Here is a 22,742-nt window from a genome sequence, read left to right as displayed (position 1 = left end):
GACTGGCAAGAGGGTGGCGGACGCACATGATGGTCATGGCGAGGGCGCCCGGGAGGCATAGGGAGATCAAGGTTCGAAAGAACAGAAGAGAAAGAAGAAACAGAAGTCACCGAAGGGGGACGACGGATAGAGCTGGGAGGAGGGGAAGGTTCAAGAGGAGGAGGAGGAGGAACACGAGTAGGAGGAAGGGAAGAGGGAGGTGGATGGACGTCCACAGAAACAAGGGAAGACATTGAGGAAGTACGGCAAATGTAGGAGGCAATATCTTGAATGCTCTCTGTATCCAAAGGAGACGAAACAGGTCAGGGGGACAACGACGAGACGATCCGAGGGATCTGACATGTAAATAAGAGAGAGGATGAGGTAGAGAAGTGGAACGTGAGGGACGTATGGGAGGTTGGACAGAAGTTGGGGGGGGGGGGAGTCCAGGAATGTGAGATTGGGAAGTGCAAACATGTTGACGTTTGATCGTGGGACGAGTAGGCGTTGGAACAGAGGACTAAGAAGATACTGAGATAGAAGGAGGCAGGGGAGGAGGCGAGGAACAAAGGAGGGAAGGGGACCAATCAGGAACAGAAGCAAGAGCAGAGAAATTTTAGAGACAAGGACAGAAGCCGAGACACTAGAGGAGCTGGAGACTGGCAACAACACGGGAGGAGAATGAGCTAGGCGTACGTATGTGATGGTTGGATGGTGACTGAGGCTGCGAACTCTGCGACAGGCCTCACGAAAGGAGACCAGTTTTCCAGCCTTAAACAGATTAATGGGACATTTCCGGTAGATGGCAGAATGACTATCCTGACAATCAGGGCAGCACTGGATAGTGGAAGCACAGTCAGAAGTGTGGCCAGCTTGTGCACAGTTGGGGCAGACTGCAGTCGACTAGCGGTACTTGGCAGGACGGCCAAAGCACCAACAAAATGTGCACTGGCAAGGAGTTGGAATATACTGTCTGACCTGTTGAACTGTGACCCCAATGATAACAGTAGGAGGAAGATCTCTAGTCGAAGACGATCTTGGCAATGCAGCACTAGCTGGCTGATGTTGGCGGCCATGGGGGAGTATGGTGTAGCACTGCACTGAGCGAATGGGTTGGTGTTGCTTGGAAAGGAAGAGTTGGATATCGCCGGAGCACTCCGTAAAATGTCTTTGGCCAAAGGACAAGGACGATGGGATGCAAACGATGCTGGTACAAGAATTAAGTTGAATATCCGGGGAAACAAAAATTGGGTGGCCTGAACGAGCAACAAGAGACGTCATTCTCTCGGCATGAGCAGCATTGTCAACAGCAAGATGGGAAACACTGGATCGCACCAACAAAGTGACATCTCTGCCTACCTGGCAAAGGATGGAGATATGAAGCGAGAGGTATTGAAAAACTTGGTCCACGTCTACCGATCCAAGAGAGAGGCAGCGAGAGAAGGAGCGGTGACAGAAGAAGAGGATGAGATCGGGAAAAGGGGACAAAGGGCATAGAAGGAACGGAAACAGAAGAGAGAGGAGGGAGATAGGGGTGGAGGGTAACAATAGAAGGGGAAGAACGAGCTAAAGAGGTCTGAACAGGAGCTGGGGAGGTGGAGGACAAAGGATGTAAGGAGGATGGACTGGGAGTGGGCACCGCCGGTAAGGTAGGAGGGGAGGAAGACAAACCTGTGGTCAAAAATGGATCCAGGGTCATCACTGGGGTTAGGCCAAACGAAAGACCGGGAGAAGATTTAAGAGGAACATCTCCCATTGCTCCTTCAAGAGATACAAGTTTCATTATTGGCTATGGTGAGCCAAATGTCAAAAATGGAAAGTACACTGGTCCACTCCTGACGGCCCGGATCAGGAGTAGGCTAGGGGCAAACAAACAAAACAAGGGGCTACCATACCCGTGGTTCCCTGAGGCCGTTCACGATTGACAAAAAAAAGTGACAGCCGTGCATCTCACTGGCATGGCTCTCACACCTTGGGAAAGGTGGGATGAAAAGAAAAGTAGGAAAAGAAGAGAAAAGAAGGAAGAGAAGAAAAAGGATCAAGCAAAATTAGTAGGGCCAAGAGCTGGGACCTGAGGACAGGGGAAGCAGCGCACCACCACCCCCAGCATCAGACCCTAGCCCCAGACCCCAGAGCCCCCCAACAACTGCAACGGACTAGGTACAGTATTTGGGGGACTCCCTAGACAAGACGTACAGCTACTACTGTAAATCCAGGTAAAATTAACACATTTTTACTCAGACACCATCACTGCCTCCAGAACGACACATGAAATGAGGCAAGGAATCCTCCAATCTGAGTACTACTAGCTTCAACTTGGACCAGCAACTAAGGTCACTGGACACCAGATCTATTTGCCATCCTGTCCCTAACAGAATGCTTCTTGAAAGAATGGAGTTGGGATTGACGGAACAGGTTTTCAGTTCAACCTTTTATTGAAGTCTGACCTTAACAGAGCCAACATTGAATTAGTGCAACAGTTCTTTTCATGGGTTACTGGCTGTATATAAAGCTAGGTTAGGTTAAACTAAAGTACAAATACAACACTGCAGTTCATTTCCACAGAAACTAAAATACAGTAGATCAATTCACTTCAGTCTCATTCACTCTATCTCAATTTTAGCCTTCATAAGGCTCTCCACTCATAACCTGTCTACCTTACATATCCATAACTGATGATAAAGACCTCTGATCAGGCAACCATTTCATCTATGAATATCTTGATTTAATCAAAATTTGTTGTCAAACTTCATCTCTGCAATTTCATTCATTCATTCAAGCACAATCATTAAAGTACAATCCCCAACAATAAGTGTATATCCTCTCTTTATTATAAATGTTTCACAATAACTTACAGCAATTTCTTATACATTACCTGTATCATACAAGACATTTCTTTCAGTCGCTGACAAAATAAGAATAATCAAATGACAAATAAAATTTATTTTTAGATATAAATAGACACTTTTGTAATAACTTTTATGCCTTACTTATGATCTGAAGGAGTATTTACAGTATTATATATTAATCATATATACTGTATATACTGGAATATATTAAACAGAATTATAAACAATTTGAAAACATTGTAAACTACAATTATGAATAAAGTAAACAATTAAACTTAATACACACAGCCAGACTGAGATAGTGGGGGCTCTGCTAGGGTCGTCCAGTGTGGCGGCTGGGGTGGTGGTGGCTGGGATTATTGCCATGGTGACGGTAACATGCAAATACCAAGGACACCACATCAAGTGCACCATAATCTCTTACAAGAGCCATGTACAGATAACGTTTAGCCATTTCAGAGTGAAATACCATGGTATGTCCATTTGGTACAAATAATGATTTAAACATTAATTACAACAAGGTGGTAATCCACTATTCCAGAAACTAAGCCACCTTTAATTAAAATTATTATTTCTGGATGAAAAGCATTCCATTTTCTATTACCCAATTCAGGACCTACTAAAGTACCTCAAATCATGATACAATGGCCAAAGACTATGAATACATGATTTTGTTTTACACAAAGTCCATAATAATGTGCAAAGGTTGGTACCTGCATTCTCCATTACCTGAATTACTTTTAAGGTAATTAACAGTATCATGAATATCTTGAGCAAAAAAATACCAAGAGTGCAGCTATAAGTAAAGTTACACATCAATACATTAATTAATCTAATCACATTCATCCTAACAGTGTCACTTGTGTAAACTATGATACTTGTCTTCTACAAGAAACAATCAGCAGAACTTTCTACTTGTCAGTTTCATCAGACCTTTGATTCTTTCAAATGCATTAATGCATGAAAACTTAGGTTATCTCTGTAGTCTCCATACAAATTTGAACAGAGGTAACTGAACTAACATTTAGTTAAACAATGTTATCTTAAAATCATAAGAGTTTGATGAAGAATTCTTAAAATATTTAAATAACTTTATTGTACGTTATACAGTAAGTCACTGCACTTATGTAGTATACTTGGAAAAAATATTAAACTACTGAACAAGCCATACATAATTCATAAGTACTGGTACAAAACATAAGCATCCACATGGACAAGTTGACAAATATGATTCTAAGGTTATATTCAGATCAAGACAGCTGGTTGTGGCTCCTGCTTATCAGATCTAAAGACTCAATATTCTGAGGTAGCTGACTGGCTGATAACACCTTCATAATCAATCAGCCAGACCTCAAATGGAATGTATGTATAGGAGAGAACATCAGTTGTAGCTACAATCTAAACTTTCACATCTGGTCAAGATACAGACTTAACTCCTTTGATATTGTAATGTCTTTTTGCATTTTACTCTTGCCACTTTCACATCCCTGTATTCAGTTTAGGATAGACTTTTCAACTGGAGTTATATATAGCCTTCAAATAACCAATGCAGTAGCAGTGGCATTTCCTTAAATGAATAAAATCTTCTTGAAGTAGCAAGAATAGGTCCACCAGATTCACGGAGTTACAACATATTAATAAATAAATACAGAATCATTAAAAAATTTATGAATGAATGAATGGCCATTAAAAAATTTACTAGAAATATTTTCAGTCTTTAACTTGAGATGAATGACTATTACTTGGATACTCTTGTGAACCAATGATTAAATTATGATAATCCTCTCCTGCACACACACCAGTACAGTATATTCATCTCATTATAGAAGAGGTTAATGCACAGCTCACACATGACTAAAAAACATCAGGTAATGTAGAACTCAAGGTCTCCAAACAAGCATCTCCACTGCCACCATCACACTCAGTCATTGGTAGCCTAAATGAAGAGACATGAAGACAACAGCAATTTAAATGTTACTCAAGCATCTAAACAGGATTATCCTACACTGCAGGCAGAAAGAGGTGCATATTATGACCGCAACACTAAGGTCGTCTAAAATAAGTAAATACTTAGCTTTTCGCTCCATGTATCTATCACCGCTAAATATATCAAAGTATTCTTCTAGTATTTACTTTAAGAAGAAAATGACAACAGTTAAATCAGAAAACCATTCAGCACATTGACTTAAATCATGTATGTCAATATTGTTAAACATCACACAGCTTGTCACTTTAGCATTCACTGTCAAATATATATGTGTGTGTGTGTGTGTGTGTGTGTGTGTGTGTGTGTGTGTGGTGTGGTGTGGTGTGGTGTGGTGTGGTGTGGTGTGGTGTGTGTGTGTGTGTGTGTGTGTGTGTGTGTGTGTGTGTGTGTGTGTGTGTGTGTGTGTGTGTTTATACAAAAGGAACCTTTTCACTATTCTGTACAGGTGGCCATCATTTTAAACAACAGGAGGGCCCACCCTACATAACAGAATTCCTAAACTGAATTTCCTGCTAAATTGAATCTGTCAAGCATTATTCTAAGCATCTGCTGTGGGCATTGCTAACAAGATGCCATGACACTTAGACTGTACCAACCATCATTACTGGCAATCTGCTGTCTGGGATCAGTCCACATAAGAGTGGTACAAAATGCTAATACAGTTCTGCAAGGCCGACAGCAAGCACTTAACACAAGTATTGAGAAACTCAAATCAGAGTGCATCATGACTGAGGAATGCTGTTCAAGGCCATTCTGATGTTTAAAACAAAATGTCCCAGTGCAACACTGAGCTTCTGGGCATGTCAAGCCATTGGTTTGTGGTGGTTAGGTTGAGCAAACAACAAAACAGACACTGCACTATTGACAAAAAATCAGACCAAGATACAAAATGTTCTATAACAATTAATGCTACGAGAAATTCTAATACACACTTACTATATGTTATAATCTTAACTCTATTTCCCACTAATAAATAGAGTGGGTCGGATCCAGAAACAGAAGCAAGACAGCATAAATACAAGAGAACCATTAGCAGACCATCCAATGAAATGGGACACACACCCGTTCCCTCATCATTCATGCCTTTAAAATTCTAGGTTCCAACTCACAGGCAAACCAGTCACACACTTTTCTGTGTATGTTTCTGTATGTACTCAACATCTGCCTGTGGGACAGAGCCATCCTGCTGATTATAAGGTAAGAAAAAGAAGGGATGTAACTCTCATGTGCATCTCCATACACACTTCATCCCTTCATGTACATACTTCATTATTTCAAGCAGTATTCAAAGTAATACTGGCACAAAGACAGTGAACAGGTTCTGGATCCTAATCATCACAATTTTCCGAGCCTAATTTTTCATTACTTGAGGTGGGAAGAACTTGAAACTGGGAAAGTAGCAAAAGGGAGTAGTTATTAATGTATGCTGCAACCTTCTCATGCTAATCTTCTCTCAAACTTCTTCCATTATGTTCTACCAAGTCAACTTCACATATGCAGTACAACTCCACAACACCAAAGCCAGGTCTAAATCAATATATGCTACACAAATACTCTATATGGTATGACAGTAAAGCTAATGTACAAGGATTTATATGCCTTCTTTATATCAATGCAAAACAAATATCAGCAGTAAACAGTCTATGCAAGAAATCAACATACATGAGCTTTACAAATCAATAATCCTCCCAATCCGCCACTCACAGTGCACTTGGGTACAGTTAGGGTGAAATGTCTGTTCCCGTCAGTCAGCCTTGTATTTCGGGATGTGTTTTAAAGCAGAGATAATTGGCTACATGTATTCAGATTCCCTGCATAAATAACAAAATTACTCCCGTGATAAAAGGATGAATATGGGAGCAGAACTTCAACTGTAACTGTATTATGATCACAAGAAGACTTACAGCAATACCAGAGCACTAAAAACTATGCAATACTGATTCCTCCATGTATATTAGTCCTGTGACATTTGCTTTATTAACCCAAGTATAGTGCAGTTTTATAGAAATGCCTGGGTGGCAGTGATGGGGAGGGGGAAGTGTAGGGTTTGCTCAACCTAACCATCCGCTAACTACATGCACTGCATACCGCCAAAAGTCTTCCGTTGTCTTCACATGTATTCATAGTTTGTCGTGGTAGATGAGCGGGCACGACTCCGCAAGAGCATGACAGTGTTAGCCCGCCCAAAGCTCATCCTTCCTTCGTGGTGAGCAGAAATATCATCTCAGGAGCAAAAAATAAAAACAATATTCCAGCCCTGGACAATAAGAAGGACTGAGCCATTTAGAGAAAGGGAATTAGGGCCAGGGCAAGTAGCACTATCATGCAATGTCACAAAATTGTCTTTTTAACAGTATATATTATAAATATATATATATATATAGATATATATGTATCATCTGACTCTGTTGGAGGGCAAGGGCTATGAGTGGTTCCACTGAGAAGGCCAGGCAGCAGATTCCTATATTCCTACATTACTTAACTGTCAGTATCTAGTGCGTATGGTAATGGGATCATTTTATTAAAATCTTCCTCCAGACATACTTGACTCATTTACTATCAGCTACAACAAAGATGATGATTTGTCTTCATTGTTTCAAAGCATAACAATCTTTTTTCAGTAAATTTAGCATGATTTGTAATATTATTTTAATGATAAGCAGTAATCTTAATATGCAGCATACAGATAGTATTTCTTTTTCAAATGATGCTATTATTGTACCAAAAGTAACAGCTAAGAAAAGAAGTCAGAGACTGTTAACTTAAGCTACTGCAATTTTTTCATCAAATATAATTATCATTAGTCCTTGAACAGAATTTCTTTCAACTGTGTATATTTTCATAATCCTGCATACCATACTTTTGTGTGTAATCAAATCTTTACTGCAACATCATAAGAGATTATTATAAACATCTCTGACTATAAACACTGAATTTCTCTTAAACTCTCGTCAGTAGTCCAAGTCAAGTCGCAATATTATAAAACTTGCTGTGTGCTCAACTCAAAATAACGTAAAATTACTGGTCAGGTAAATTCCAGTAACATTCAGCACGTAATCCATGTAGAAAAACAAGAATGCAGTGTACCATAGCTGAAAGCAACTGGGAATACATTCCAGTAACATTCAGCATGTAACCTATGTAGAAAAACAAGAATGTAGTGCACCATAGCTGAAAGCAACTGGGAATAATTTCATCACAATCCCCTCACGCATGATGACGCAAAATGAATCAAAATGGTGTCAGGCTGAAGAGGAACCAATGACACACTATAACGCACTTGTCAGAGTTGGTCTGAAGGGATGCTGATTTAGCAATTTTGGATAAAAATATTCACCAAAAATTAAGTTTCAGCATGAAGTGTGTCAATCTTTGCTGCATCAGTAGAGAGGGTATCCATTTCAAGGCCAACACTCTCAAATAGTCGGCTTTCTCTCGGCTTTCAGTGGGGGGGGGGTGCAATTTTTGGTGATTTACTCAAAAACCATTGGTCATACCAAAATTCCGAAGACACCACATGAAAACTCGTGAATTTCTGCATAAAGACATATGCTTGGCTCTTGCATGGTGCAGGCAAAATATTGCACTAGGGCTTTGGGAAGTTATTTTCACGGTGGAAACACATTATTCTCACAGCATTTCGGCACTTTCACTGTACTTTTACTCATCAGTTTTGTGTGTTTTTATCAGCTTATCGTATGGCATAAACAACAGCAAAAATGATGGTATACAATTTATACCAATATAACCAATTTCTGGCACAAATAAAAGCCATCGGACTGTTTTCCTTTGTGTGTGAGTCCAGGCTGCCCACGCAGCATTTTCACTGATCATGTCACACAAACTTAAAGAAAACTTTATGTGTGCGAAGGGGTTCGATATGAAACTATTATGCTTACAAATAATAACTGACCAAAAATCAGAAACTGAGATAAGCATAGAGTAGTTTTGATAATGCTGCAACCAGGCTGAAGGGAGATTTTCTGCCTGAGCCAATCAGCTGAGAACTCTGGCCATCGCTGCTCCTACCACTCCTGGCAACCCCACCTGCACCTCACGAACAACACACTCCTCATACCACACTAATACATTTAAAAACTTAGCTTCTTGTTCATTAACATCTTGAAATTTGGTGATGTGGATAAAATATGGCTGACTATGGATCCATATGCAGCCAAGCACACATTCTTCTAAAGCTAAGTGATGTATGATTAAGTAATTTTCCCTCAGAATATATGTATCTACATTCTTAGTCTGAAATGGCAGGGCAAGTACAACTTCAGTGGATAAAAACATTTAACGTGTTAAGTAGAGAACCTTACACATAAGGGAAATAAAATGCTTCAGATAAGAGAGGGAGGGGATCTATCAATATCTGTTAACTACATCATAATGGGAGTATCACATTCATGCTGCACATTTAATTCAGCTAAAATAGATAAATTGCTGCAAATTAACCATTTAAGCAGACATTAGTGTAGCATGGGCTAATTATTAAGTGAACAGGAAAACAAAATAGGAAAATGCACCGAAGTAATAAAGTGGTGTTTCATTATTTTTACTGTGTGTGTATCTGTTAAAACATGTTAAAAGAAAAATTCCATTTTCTTACTAGAAGTAGTGTATGTCCAAAAGATTTTATAATGCAGTATGGTATCTGTATATCTTGACTCTCTCAACCTATTATCAAATATGAACCTTCTGGTGACATGAGATAGGACAACACATGAAGATCAATATTAGCTATGCAAGAGACAGAGGAGCAAGTAGGCTTGGCAAGATACAGGTGGGAACAATAAGGAGGGAGATAAAATCAGTGGAATGCAGCAGAACTATAAACAGGCAGGAATATACAGGAGTGGGTGGGAGCAGGTGGGATGTTAATACACTACCACTCTAAGGTGTCTGAGAGTGGGTGAGGGAGGGTGAGGTGGAGAAGCCAACTCTCCTCCAGCCCTCCCTCCTCCACTCCTCTCCAACAGAGATCAGATAGCCACCACATAGGCACACTAAAGCCTGTAGGAGACTCAACACAATATATCAATGCTGGATCTCAACTGGCTTAAAAGGTAAGGGGAAATGGAGCTTTATTTCATATACACTTAAAGCTCAAAATCTCTCAGCATCCTGTTTGCCATACTGTTCACTCATGTAAAGGGAATCTGTCTTCTCTCTCTTCTCTTCACCTTCTATTACAATATCAATAAGCACATAAAAACAGAGAAGACAGTAAGAATATAATACAGCCAAATAGGCAGCAGTCAGAGACAACTCAACAAACAGTATTTCTAATTGTTCTCATCTACAAAGTTTCATAAGACAAATACATATTATGAGCTAGGTATACGTTTACAGTATAATAAAAATGAACACAAACCTAACATTTTGTGCTCGATCAAAAATAATTTCATTCTCAACTGAGATGCATGACAGACAGTTGAGCACAAAATCATTTGAAGATAGGTATAAGCAGCAAAGTAAACTGTCCTGCATCAGGGTTAAATATTTCATTACTTTAGGGTGGTAGCTGTAAATCTTTCTGGCCACTACTCTTTAAAACCATAAAAAAGTAGTTAGGACAACTACACCAACTCCAATCTCTCCAAGGTTAAGTTACCCTCATCTATATCACGCAACTTAATTTTGGAGGGAGTTTGGGGTGTATAGGTTGGTGTAGGTGTCTCCCAGTGTGAGGGTCACTTGCCTAGTTACTCCTGCTTAGCTGCTGTCACAGTGTCCAGTCCCATCTTGGCTAGTGCTCTTAGAGCTGTCAGACAAGCCTGCAACATCAAACAAATACAATCAGAAGTACAAAAAAAAATTATTACAAAACATACCGGTACTGTATTAAAGTATATTCAGCTCATGACTAGCCAATGATCAGCAAATGATGTACTGAACTGTTCCAAAAAAAAAAATTATAACTTCAATATCTAACAAAGTTAAACAGTTACTAGAATTTCAAATACAAACAAAAATATCAGCTATATTAAACATCTTATATCTTTCTTTCCTTCATTCTTTCCTCTTCGTTCTGCCTGTGGGTGACTCTACACTGAGTGACACGCCAAATGGTTTCCTGTACACCAGGGAACCAATTACTACACTAGGTGGGTAACCATATAACCAAATTATGGCGCCTGGTGGTTTAGTTGGTAATTAAGGCTCTCCAATCAGATTGAGCCGGTGAAGGTTTATAGCCAAAGGCTGGTTGGGGATTGTTGCTCATGTAATGCCACTCAGGAATGAGTGAGGCTGGTCACTCTCATCTGAAATGTCAGGACCAACTTGCCTAGCCCCGGGCTCCTATGCTTCTCATGGGGCAACGTAGGATTGGATGATGGATGGATGGATGGATTATTATATTACCATCTGTCAGACTGGTTATGTACATATTGTCATTTGTCATTTCTTGAAGGGCATTAAATGCATGAGTTGCCCTCATATTCAACACTGTGCACAGCTCAGAGATAATATAGATGGCATTAACCAACACTGCAGATTTAACTGCCCAGCATCGTCATCAACATACAATCAATATGTATACCAAATGTGCAAATCCATAGCATAACTAAAGTATCAGTCTCATATAAAACTTTTCCCTTATCATCATCATCATCATCATCTCTGATGCCTTGCTCCATCCTGGACACTCTCCTAAGAGGGGATTACCATGACAGAACCCCCTTCAGGCAACATCAGCCCCATATACAACTCTCTATTGCAGTCATTCCACTTCTTCGTTTTCTATAACCAATATTCTGTTCTGCTCTCTTCTTCCACACCACATACAGACTGGGCTTCCTCTTTCAACACCACCCTCTGACTCACTCTCAGACAACTCAATTTGTGGAAAAAAAATAAATTAATAAATAAGGCAATGACACAGAGGCCTTACCTGGTCATGTGAGTCGTCTATGGTGCTGCCAGCGCCATGGGAAACGTGAGGAGGGTTGGTGGAGAGGGATACCAGGCTCAGGTACTCACTCTTGTTACCCTAGGTTACAAGAACAAATTTAAATTTTCACTTAGAGAATGAGCCTTCAAAATTTATGAAAGACATGAGCATAGGTCTTCCATTTCTCTCTGAAAAAGACTGGTGGAATGCAATAAGGTTTTACAACCACCAGAATACAGCTATATCCATATCACAGTATAGTAGAATTTCCATCAGAATACAATACTGTACACAAACATATCCATTTTCTGAATAAGCATGGATATGATGTTGCTGCTGTTGCAACCCTCAGGCTCATTTCATAGAAACTTTGGTTACCGGTACTCGCTTCCATAGGTCTTTTGCATAGGTTATACTAAAGGAATGACTGTGGTGTGATAGTGTGGTGCCCTCTTCTCTTCCCAATCCTCCCAGCTTTCTGTCACTTTTTACTACTCTTCTTTCCACTTCAGGGGGCTCTACACTGAGTTGCAAGCCAAACAATTTACTGCAGCCAATGAAACCATTTACAATGCAGGGTGGGAACCATATAACCAAATAATCTACTGTGGAATCTACTGTGGTGCCCGTTAATTTAGTGGAGATGCAAATGCAACATCCATCCAGGAATCAAACCTCCACACTCTTCCCCAAGCCTTGCTGTGGAGAGATGCTGTCTACAGCAAGGGAACATCAGTTTTCACTGCACGGGATGACCCTGCAGGGACTGTTGGTTGTCTGTGGGTGGTGGGTCTGCTTGGCCAGATGGACCAGTTATTCAACACTAACAACTGACAAAATGCACATATATATGTTTGCTGTAACTATTTCCACTGGGGTGGCACCCACACAAGCAACCTTACTCACTAGTAATATTACCAAATTTGCCAATGACACAAAAATAAGATATGAAAATACCATTGGTAGATAAAAAGGTAATCATCATCATCATACGGACCTCCTTTCCCACCCTAGGGCAGGGTGAGGAGTAGCAACGCCCAGACAGCCCAACTTTGCCCACTCCAAAGGACAATCATCATCCGCACTCAATATTCCATGTTCACATGATACACGGTGATGCAGCGCACTGTTTTATCCTTACAGTGAACACAATTTCTAGTCCATCTCTAGATCTCCTCACCCAATATGAACTTGGCAAACTGGGTTTGGACAAAAAGTTATAATAGATGCTGTAGGAACAAATACATAGGATGGGTGAGTGTTAAGTGAGAGTGGAACAACAAGCAAGGGAAAAATTGGTTAAGGTAAAATAACTGAAAGACTATAAGTAGGATAGAAGTTGTGGAAGCAATGAAGAAAGTTAAATCGGGGAAAGCCCCAGGAATTGATGGAGTGTGTGGTGAAATGCTGAAGCATGGGGGAGAGATAGTAGTAGAATGGATGTGGAAGATGTGCAGATTGGCCTGGGAGGAAGGTAGAGTCCCGGAGGATTGGAAGTCAGGTATAATTATTCCTACAAAGGAAAAGGGGAAAAAGAAGTGTGTGGTAATCATAGGGGCATTTGTCTTCTTAGTATAATGGGAAAAGTGTATGGTAGGATACTTATAGACAGAGTTAGAGAAAGAACAGAGAAATTAGTTGGAGAAGAACAGGGAGGCTTTAGGAAGGGAAGAGGTTGTGTAGATCAGATATTCATTCTTAGATCTTTAGTGGAAAAGTTTCTAGAGAAGGGAAAGAAGTTGTATGCGGCTTTCATGGATTTGGAGAAAGCATATGACAGGGTGGATAGGCAAGGATTGTGGAATGTGTTAAGAATATATGGAGTAGATGGGAAGTTGTTGAATGCTGTGAAGAGTATGTACGATGGTGCGAAGGCTGCAGTGCGTGTGGATGGTGAACTCAGTGAATTTTTCTCTTTGAAAGTTGGGTTGAAACAGGGATGTGTCATGTCTCCATGGTTGTTTAATCTGTACATGGATGGGGTAATAAAAGAGGTACAAGGTAGGGTAGTGGATGTTGGAGTGGCCCTGGTGAGAGAGGATAGTGTTTGGAAACTCCCTGTACTGTTGTTTGCAGATGATACTGTGTTGTTGAGTGAAGACGAAGGGAAGCTGCAAGGCTTGGTGGATGAGTTTGAGAGAGTGTGTAAGAAACGGAATCTAAAGGTGAATGTAGGGAAGAGTAAAGTGATGGTCTTTGAGAGAGGTGAAGTTAGTGAATGTACAGCAAGGTTGGATGGTGAGGAATTGGAAAATGTGAGTACGTTTAAGTACTTGGGTAGTGTGATAAGAAAGGATGGAGGTTTGGAGGGTGAAGTGCTTGAAAGGGTACAGCAGGGAAGAAAGGTTGCTGGTTCTTTGAAAGCAGTGATAAGAAACAGGGAAGTGAGCATGGAAGCGAAAAAGTTACTACATGACAGTATTGTGATACCAACTCTAACGTACGGAAGTGAAGCTTGGACATTGTTGGAAGGACACAAGTCAAGAGTGAGAGCAGTGGAAATGAGCTATTTAAGAGGAGCCTGTGGAGTCACGTGGAGAGAGAGGCTGACGAATCAGGATATAAAGGAGCGTTGTGGTGTGGATGTGGATGTGATAGGAAGCGTTATGAGGAACACACTGAGGTGGTTTGGCCATGTGGAGAGGATGGAGGGTGAAAGACTGACGAAGAGAGTGTATGTGAGTGAGGTGGAGGGGGGAAGAGGGAGGGGGAGGCCGAGGATGAGATGGAGGGATGGGGTGGAGAGGTATATGAGAGAGGGGGTTGTGAGTTGGGAGCAGGGCAGTGAAATGGCGGGGGACAGGGCGACTTGGAGGCGATTTGTTTGTGGCCACCCCAAACGGGATTGAGGCGTCTGGCAATAGATAGATAGATAGACTATGAGAACAGGACTATACGGGTGTCTGTCCATACATAAGCAGAAAAATTGGTAGAAAATGGTGGGAAAAAGTATAATGAGGAGTTGTATCTGACAAATTTTACTACAAGGAGAAAATAGACGAGTGTTATTGCTCACCTTGGGGAAGTCTGTGAATTGTACGTGTAGTCCCAGGATTTGAGCCAGGTACATGAGCTGGTCCTTGGGCCGTACTGCCTGAGTGGTGGACACATTGTTGCTCTGTTCATTAAAAAAAGAAAAGTATAATTCATCATCATCAACTGGGTGCAGAAAATGAGAAATGTGAACACTGAGGTTAAGTTTAAGGAAGGCAGACCGAAAAGGACCTGGGACGAGGTTATAGAGTGTGACTTCAGAGATAAGGGTTTGAAGAAGAAGGCTGCTTGAGATCGAGCAGCATGTAGGGCTGCCACTAGGTAACCAAAGTCGACACATGCAAGCATGATGGAGCCTGTATTTAAAATATATATATATATATATATATATATATATATATATATATATATACATATATATATATATATATATATATATATATATATATATATATATATATTAGGTGACCAAAGCCGACGCATGCAAGCAAGATGGAGCCTTTATATATGAAACAAAGTGAAACAATCATCATCAAGTCCTTTTTGATCCAGTTAATATCAAAGGCTATGCTACCTGGTTCATACATATATGCTATGACTTAAAAAAGACCAACTGTTGCTATTGAAGAGTAACATGTGAACAATAAACACCAACATCCATTGGATTTAAACTTTTACGGACCATATCTGGCCGTAGTGCCTTAACTTCCTTAATCACCATGTGTCCATTTGGTTACATGCTAAAAAACAAACATATTACACCAACAGATTACAAATACTGCACAATGAAAAAATATTACAAATACACATACAGGGTAAAAAAAAAGTAATAACTTATGCCAGATGATGGAATTCTTAGTCTGTTTACCTGGTTCATCACTGACTGTTGCGGTTGCTGTGGTGGTGGCTGCTGAGATACTGGTGGCTGTGACATGGGTTGCTGCTGTTGTGGTGGCTGATGTGGCTGCTGATGAGCCTGTGGTGGTGGCTGTGGCTGTGGTGGTGGTGGCTGCTGAGGTGGCTGCTGTGGTGGCTTTGGCTGCTGTGGCTGTTGCTGCTGCTGCTGGGGTGGTGCAGTCATGGGTGGTTGCTGTGGTGGCTGAAGCTGATTAGAGGGTGGACGATTATACATACAAAATAAGCAAAAGACAGTGCTGCTGCATCATATTTGCTAACAAATGAATAACAGTTAGTCCAGTCCATGATGGAGTCTCTTCTACTCAATGTCCAATGTCATGATGGGTGTTTCATCAAGGTCATCTTTTACTATCGAATAATTTAGGTTATGAAAATATTCCTGCAAATCCACTGTTGAGCTCTCATTATTAATGACATGGTTTGAGTCAACAAAATGAAATTACTGTAATGACATATCAATGACTGAATTTCATAAATTTTCCACTAACAAGCCAAGGTGGCTGATATTATATTCAAGACTGATACTTTATGAATTTTGGCAAAAGGGACAAGCTTCTTTCTTACAATGGTGGCCATACATTCACCATTCATTCATGATAATATCAGTTCACTCTTAGTTTTCCGGTAGTACGATACTACAAGCATGCTATGCATTTATTGTATGTGGCTTGTCTGTACAATTCATGGTCAGGCAGCTCTACTACCAATCTTCATGTTATGCTGTAAAGGTCCTAAGGGCCAATTAATTAAGATAATGGGACACAATTTTATGCTATAAAATAACTCACTTCCAACTATTATTGCATGTGGCTTGTCTGCACAACTCTGTGGTCAGGCAGCTCTACTATCGATCTTCACATCATGCTGTAAAGGTCCTGACAGCCAAATACTTCACAGATATTGGGACACCATTTTATACTACAGAAGTAACTCACTCCCAACTCTGTTGTATGCTTTAGTACAGATGAAGGATGTCTTTTGCGGTACTGAATGAAAAGCACACGTGACTGTCTGTTAACATGAGTCTGCATATTTCAACAAGAGCACATGAGCTATTGCTGATGAATGAAAGTAACACTTCTACAACCTCCTAATCAAGAACTTTAAAACACTTTGCATGGCTGGGAATTCCCTCAGCTGAATGCAACTGTCTAGTGGTTGCCAGAATAAAGTACTGGTACTGTACCAAAGTGATATCCTCTCTGACAAAAGACTAACTGATTCTCTCATCCTTTTCAAGTTAGAAGTTTAACTCACCTGAATAGAACTGTTTGAAAGCAGCCAGAATAAAATATACCTTAGTTGCACCCTGTCCTTTAATGAGCTATATGTTATCCAAGTTAAAACTTAATCCAGTACTAGATGCATATCAGACAAGCGCAGTTACCACATAACCATTAGAGGCTCCAATCATGCAAGCCAGTGCTATATATGGAAATCAAACCACCAATAGAACACATATGATGAAAAATCATAAACTTAAACGGTAATGATAAGCTTAAACGTAGAGAATAATGAGAATAACCTGAGGTGGAGCCTGGGTGGGGGTAGGAATGTTTTGTTTGACCATGGCCTCTGCAGTGGGTGAGTTGCCAGATTTCAGAAGCTCCTTGGCAATTGTAGCAGTGGCCTGCATGTTCACCATGCCTCCCATATTCACCACACCCATTCCTGTGACAAATACAAAATGTAAATTTGTTTGCTTTACATGAACTAAAGTAAACAGATAAGCAAAACGCACACTAATATACTGCACTGAATATTACAATGTGCTTGATGTGGTTAATGGAGATGCTGCTACTGACTCTGATTTCCATTAACCTATTCTACTAAGCATGCACGCCTGCCAAAAATACATACAATGTTTCGTAGTGGTAATTCACCCACTAACCCTGTTTCTTTTTATTCCATGCCCTTTCCTCTTCTGTCTTTCTTTCCTTCATTCTTTCCTCTTCCCTCTGTCTATTGGAGGCTCTGCACTGACAAGCCAAATGGTTTCCTGTACACCAGGAAACCATTTTCTATGCTGGCTGGTGACCAAATAACCAAATTATTGCGACCGGTGGTATAGTAAGCACCGGCAATTAAGGAGCTTCAATCAGACTGAGCCTGTGGAGGTTTATATCCAATGGCTGGTTGGAGTTTGTTGCTCACATACAGTACTCGTCAGAAGTATTCAGCGTTGTCCGCCGGGCGCGCAATACTTATGGCCCAAAAAGAATCACCCATTTTTGGGGGTAAGAATTGAGCCACAAGTTTGAGCTCCGAGCATGACGTCACGGTAGCCTGAGGCCTTCCGACACGCTGGTTGGGTCCCGCCTCAGTTGCCCACGGGCTGCCTGAGAGAGAGGAACTCCGCCGAGTGTCCCTCTCAAATTGCGCCATTTTTTACCGAGTGTCCCACAGTGTTTTGGCCTTTAAAACTTTGTTATGGCACCTACCCGTGAACTATCGAGTGAAATCATATCCCAGATCATTGCTCTAAAGGAGGCAGGCCACCAGACAAAGGAAATTAGTGAATTGGTTGGTGTGGCACGATCGACAGTGCGTCGTTGGTGTGCGCGATTTCGGGAGGAAAACAGTGGTGAAGTTCCCACAAAGAAACCGAGGTCTGGTAGGCCTAGGAAAACTTCCCCAAGGTCTGTTAATGTTTTAATACGTGCAGTGGAGTTTAATCCTCATGTGAGTGCAAGGAAAATTAAGGAGAGCAACCCAGAAGTGTTTGGTGAGGTGTCAGTGAGAACAGTGTCTCGTAGGGTGCATGAGCTTGGTTACACAAGTCACAGGCCTGTGAAAAAGCCTCTTCTCTCTAGCAGCCAGAGAATTCGTAGGCTTGCCTTTGCTAATAAATATCTAAACTGGGGTGAGGAGCAATGGTTGTCAGTGTTGTGGTCTGATGAGGCAACGTTTAGTGTTACCTGTAACAGAGGAGCACGAAAAGGTAGTGACCCACTTGACCCACGGTATGTAGAAAGCACAGTTAAACATCCTGATTCACTCATGGTATGGGGTTGTTTCTCAGGGAAGGGTTTGGGGAAGCTTGTTGTACTTCCCAAGAACCTCAGAGTGAATCAGGATGTTTACCTGGAGCTTCTGTGTGATCATTTACCAGACTCCTTCGAGCTAACAGGTGCACGAGTGTTTCAGCAGGATGGTGCACCTGCTCACAAGGCCAAATCGGTCACCAATTGGCTTCATGACTGCGAGGTATCATTCATGACAGACTGGCCAGGAAATAGCCCAGACCTCAACCCGATTGAAAACCTCTGGTACCTCGTAAAGAAGAGTCTCCAAGGGAAGGACATGAGCTCTCTGCCTAAGCTGGAAGCCGCCATTCGTGACTCCTGGGACAAAATACCGCTCCAGCACCTCAGGAGCCTCGCCCTTTCACTTCCAAGACGTCTCAGGTCCGTGAAGAAACGTTAAGGCTACCCTACAAAGCACTAAAGGTAAATAAAATGCATTATTTTTATGTTTTTTCAATGTTGAAAGGTTTGTTTCTCAGGAGGGACGCAGGGTGCTCCATACTTCTGACGAGCACTGTAGTGCTACTCTGGGATGAGTGAGGCTGGTCACTCTCATCTTAACTGTCAGGTCCAACTTGCCTAGTCCCAGGCTCCTATGCTCCTCATGGGGCAACACAGGATGAGATGATGATGATGATACACCAGTGTGTGTGTGTGTGTATGTATGTATGTACTGTACATATATATATATATATATATATATATATATATATATATTAATCCCTGTAATATCCGGACATCCCCAATAACCAGACATTTTCGTCCCGGGATCCAATATTCCCAAAATGGGCCAAAAACCGCAAAAAAAAATCGAAAAAAATCTGACTTTTCCCCACCCGTAATTTGAAATTGCCATGTGATGCCAAACAGCTGTTACACCATGGTCCCTTCACCCCTTCCTTCCTCTCCCCTTCCCCCTCCCCTGTCAGGGTTGCCATTTGGTATTTTTCATTACCAAATGTGGGCCAATTTGGTAATGAAAAATTAGTTTGGTAATGAATCAGAATAATACAATACCAAACGGATTTTTCACGTGTATGAGGATACACAGGATGGAGATGGTGGATTGTTTGCTCTCTCTGATTAATCTGGTAGCAGATATAGCATGATAATAATCAACATGCTGTTAATTATAAGAAGAGTGATTACACGTATCACCACTTATGTATATAATTAGTGAAGAATAGATGCTAGCTTTACGAATTTGGTAATGAAAGTTAAAAATGGTAATGAAAATTGAGGAGTTTGGTAATGTGCCTGTTGCGATCTGGCAAATCTGTTACCCCGCCATCATCAACAGTCACAGCCTAACTCCGATCGAGAGCAAATGCTTATAGCAATGCAGGCCACACGTGCTCATTTTTTGTGAATAAACAGTGAATAAACTGCAATACCTCGCCACTAGAACACACGGGAATTTACAGTGTTGTGCAGTGTTAAGAAATTAGAATTTAGAGTGCAAAGGATTAACTGTGGACTGTAAACTGGCGGTTCAAACCAGTCCAGGAGCCAGGGACTTGTTGTACGTACCCAGAATGTTTAATATTGTATAAACTTACCTCTAAAACCTCATTTTATGGTTCTTTTGCATTTATTTCAGTCTTTTATGTCCCTTATTAGTGTGATTTGGGTCTTAAATAGGTGCAATGCATGTCCAAAGGGAGTTGTATAAGTGTTTTTCTGAGTTAGGGTCCATAAGTACAAGTCCAGGAGGCTGGGGCCCAATATCCAGACAGGATCACTATCCGGACATGCCTTTGGCTCTATTACATTGGATATTGGAGGGATTACTGTATGTACATATATATATATATATATATATATATATATATATTACAGTAAACCCTCTCTCATTCGAATTAATTGGGGGGAACCTTATGTTGAAATATCCTAAATTTTGAATTATCAGAGCACATGCCTGCCCCTGTTGCCAGAGCACACCCATGCTCACTGAAACATGGCTTTTTCACAAAAACATTGAACAGTACAGTACAGCACTGTACCCATGTCCCATACCACCTGCCACTGCCTGCCTGTGTTGTGTGGATGGTCGCTATGATGAGAAGCATTTATTTGCTTATATCCTTGCTGCTCATTTCCTCTCAGAACTCTCAGCACTCCAAACTAACTTTAGTTAGGCCTCAGCACTCATTCCAAAGGAAAATGTAAAACTGCTAGACAAAGTGATGTGTGATGTAGGAGTTTAAATGCAAAAGATCAGACATATAAAATGAGTCGGATGTGTTTACAATGTGGATAGTTTCTTTGTTAGGGGAAAAAAAAAAAAAGTTAATGATGAAGGAGCAGTAAAATTCATGTTTTTGCCTTTAGTGCAATGAGTGTGAAGAAGAAAAAAGGCTTTGTGCCTGACCTTTGTTATTAACTGACAGACTTTGGTTGAGAAAATTTGGCTCTTATGGTATGTGAAGACACTACATGTTAATGTAAACAGTTGGGTAAGATAATTATGTGAGTTCAGTCCTTGTGAATCATACTGTCATACAAATTATACTGCTTAGCTGATTTGTGTGTTATGCACAATTACAGTACTGCATTCGTGTTTATCTGAGAAATGAGAAGTACGCCATTACTCCATGCTGATGACTTCAGTATATATACTTTTTCCTTTATTGTTAATGACTTAATGACTTTCAAAAACAGTTTCACACTGCACTTTCTTTTTTTTAAAGAGTGTGCTGAAAGTGGGTCCTGGCAAAATATATGTGATGCTGGGCAGCCAATGACGTGTTGGTTAGGTCAGAAGTTTTTTCTTGATTGGTAATGAGGACTTTCAAGAGGCTTGTGGCATTCCTTGGTGCTTAAAATTTTTATGGGGAAAAAACTAGTTGGTCAGGTTAGGTTGGAATGCACTGATGTATCCAGTCTGTGACATCATATGTAAACACACTGTATTCGGTGTCTTACGGCAGACATATTTATAATAACCTACCTTTAAATATATTTTTAACAAAAAATATGGGGCTCCTAGAACCTAACCCCATATTTTACATGTAAATATATGTCACATTTTAGGATGTACACCACTCAAAGCACATCTGTTACAGTGACTCGGGCTGAACTGAGCAGTGTGGCAAGAAGATATTGTTTGGCTGGAATTCCCCAACTGGAACTCTTTCTCGGACTTGTCACGCTTATTTTGTATTTCTGTTAAAATTAAAATTATTTGTCTCGCGGTCAAAAAGATCCGAATTAACCGATATCCGATTTATTTGGGTTCAAATTAGAGAGGGTTTACTGAATACAAGTGTGTGTGTGTGTGTGTGTGTATATATATATATATATATATATATATGTATATATATATTGATCGTGGTAGGTGGGGGTGCTCACCATCCACTCAATGTAGTGTTGCTTTGGGTGGCTGCCCTTTCCTCTCTTCTTTCCTTCCTCTTCTGTCATTCTTTCCTTTATTCTTTCCTCCTCCTCCTGCTTACAGGTGACTTTACACTCCCTCTTCTATCTTTCTTTCCTTCATTCTTTCCTCCTCCTCCTGCTTGTGGGTGACTCTACACTGAGTGACAAGCCAAATGATTTTCTATACACCAGGAAACCATTTACTACGCTGGGTGGTAACCATATAGCCAAATTTTGGCGCCTGGCGGTTTAGTGGGTAATTATTGCACTCCAGTCGGATTGAGCCGGTGAAGGTTAATATCCAAGGGATGGTTGGGGTTTCTTGCTCATGTAAAGCCACTCAGGGATGAGTGAGGCTGGTCACTCTCATCTTAAATGTCAGGACCAACTTGCCTAGCCCTAGGCTGCTACGCTCCTCATGGGTCAACGTAGGATTGGATGATGAATGAATGAATATATATATATATATATATATATATAGATATATGGTAATGAGAAACTGACAAGTGCAAAATCAAAACACAGTTGATATTTCTGAACTGACCTTGGGGCTGGACTTGCTGGAAGCCATGGAGAGCAGACCCATCTGGCATCATGATAAGGCCAGGAACCAACTGCCTCCCTCCACCCATGCCACTTCCCATCCCTCCACCAGCTGCCACCTCTGCTCCACGTTGATCTCCACTGGTGCCATCCTCAAGGAATGTTACCTGCAA

At 40.9% G+C, this 22,742-nt stretch overlaps 1 protein-coding gene across 4 annotated transcripts in view; it reads right to left on the bottom strand.

Moving 5' to 3' along the window:
* Positions 1-2,403: 2,403 nt before the first annotated feature.
* LOC145393856 (maternal effect protein staufen-like) overlaps positions 2,404-22,742 on the bottom strand; it is a 59,572-nt gene continuing 39,233 nt past the window's right edge. For all 4 annotated transcript variants that reach the window (XM_080267908.1, XM_080267911.1, XM_080267909.1 and 1 more), the window contains exons 13-18: positions 22,571-22,736; positions 17,151-17,296; positions 15,576-15,812; positions 14,730-14,831; positions 11,714-11,812; positions 2,404-10,595 (exon numbers count right to left, since the gene is read on the bottom strand). In XM_080267908.1, coding sequence (XP_080124034.1) covers positions 10,524-10,595; positions 11,714-11,812; positions 14,730-14,831; positions 15,576-15,812; positions 17,151-17,296; positions 22,571-22,736 — 822 coding nt within the window. In that variant the 3' untranslated portion in view covers positions 2,404-10,523. The remainder of the gene's footprint in view (positions 10,596-11,713; positions 11,813-14,729; positions 14,832-15,575; positions 15,813-17,150; positions 17,297-22,570; positions 22,737-22,742) is intronic.

The sequence above is a fragment of the Coenobita brevimanus genome, chromosome 25, assembly GCF_032717465.1.
Source record: "Coenobita brevimanus isolate Jiangsu-jjx chromosome 25, ASM3271746v2, whole genome shotgun sequence".
NCBI lineage: Eukaryota > Metazoa > Arthropoda > Malacostraca > Decapoda > Coenobitidae > Coenobita > Coenobita brevimanus.
Note: the sequence above shows the minus strand (reverse complement) of the source record. Positions and strands in the feature narration are given on the sequence as shown.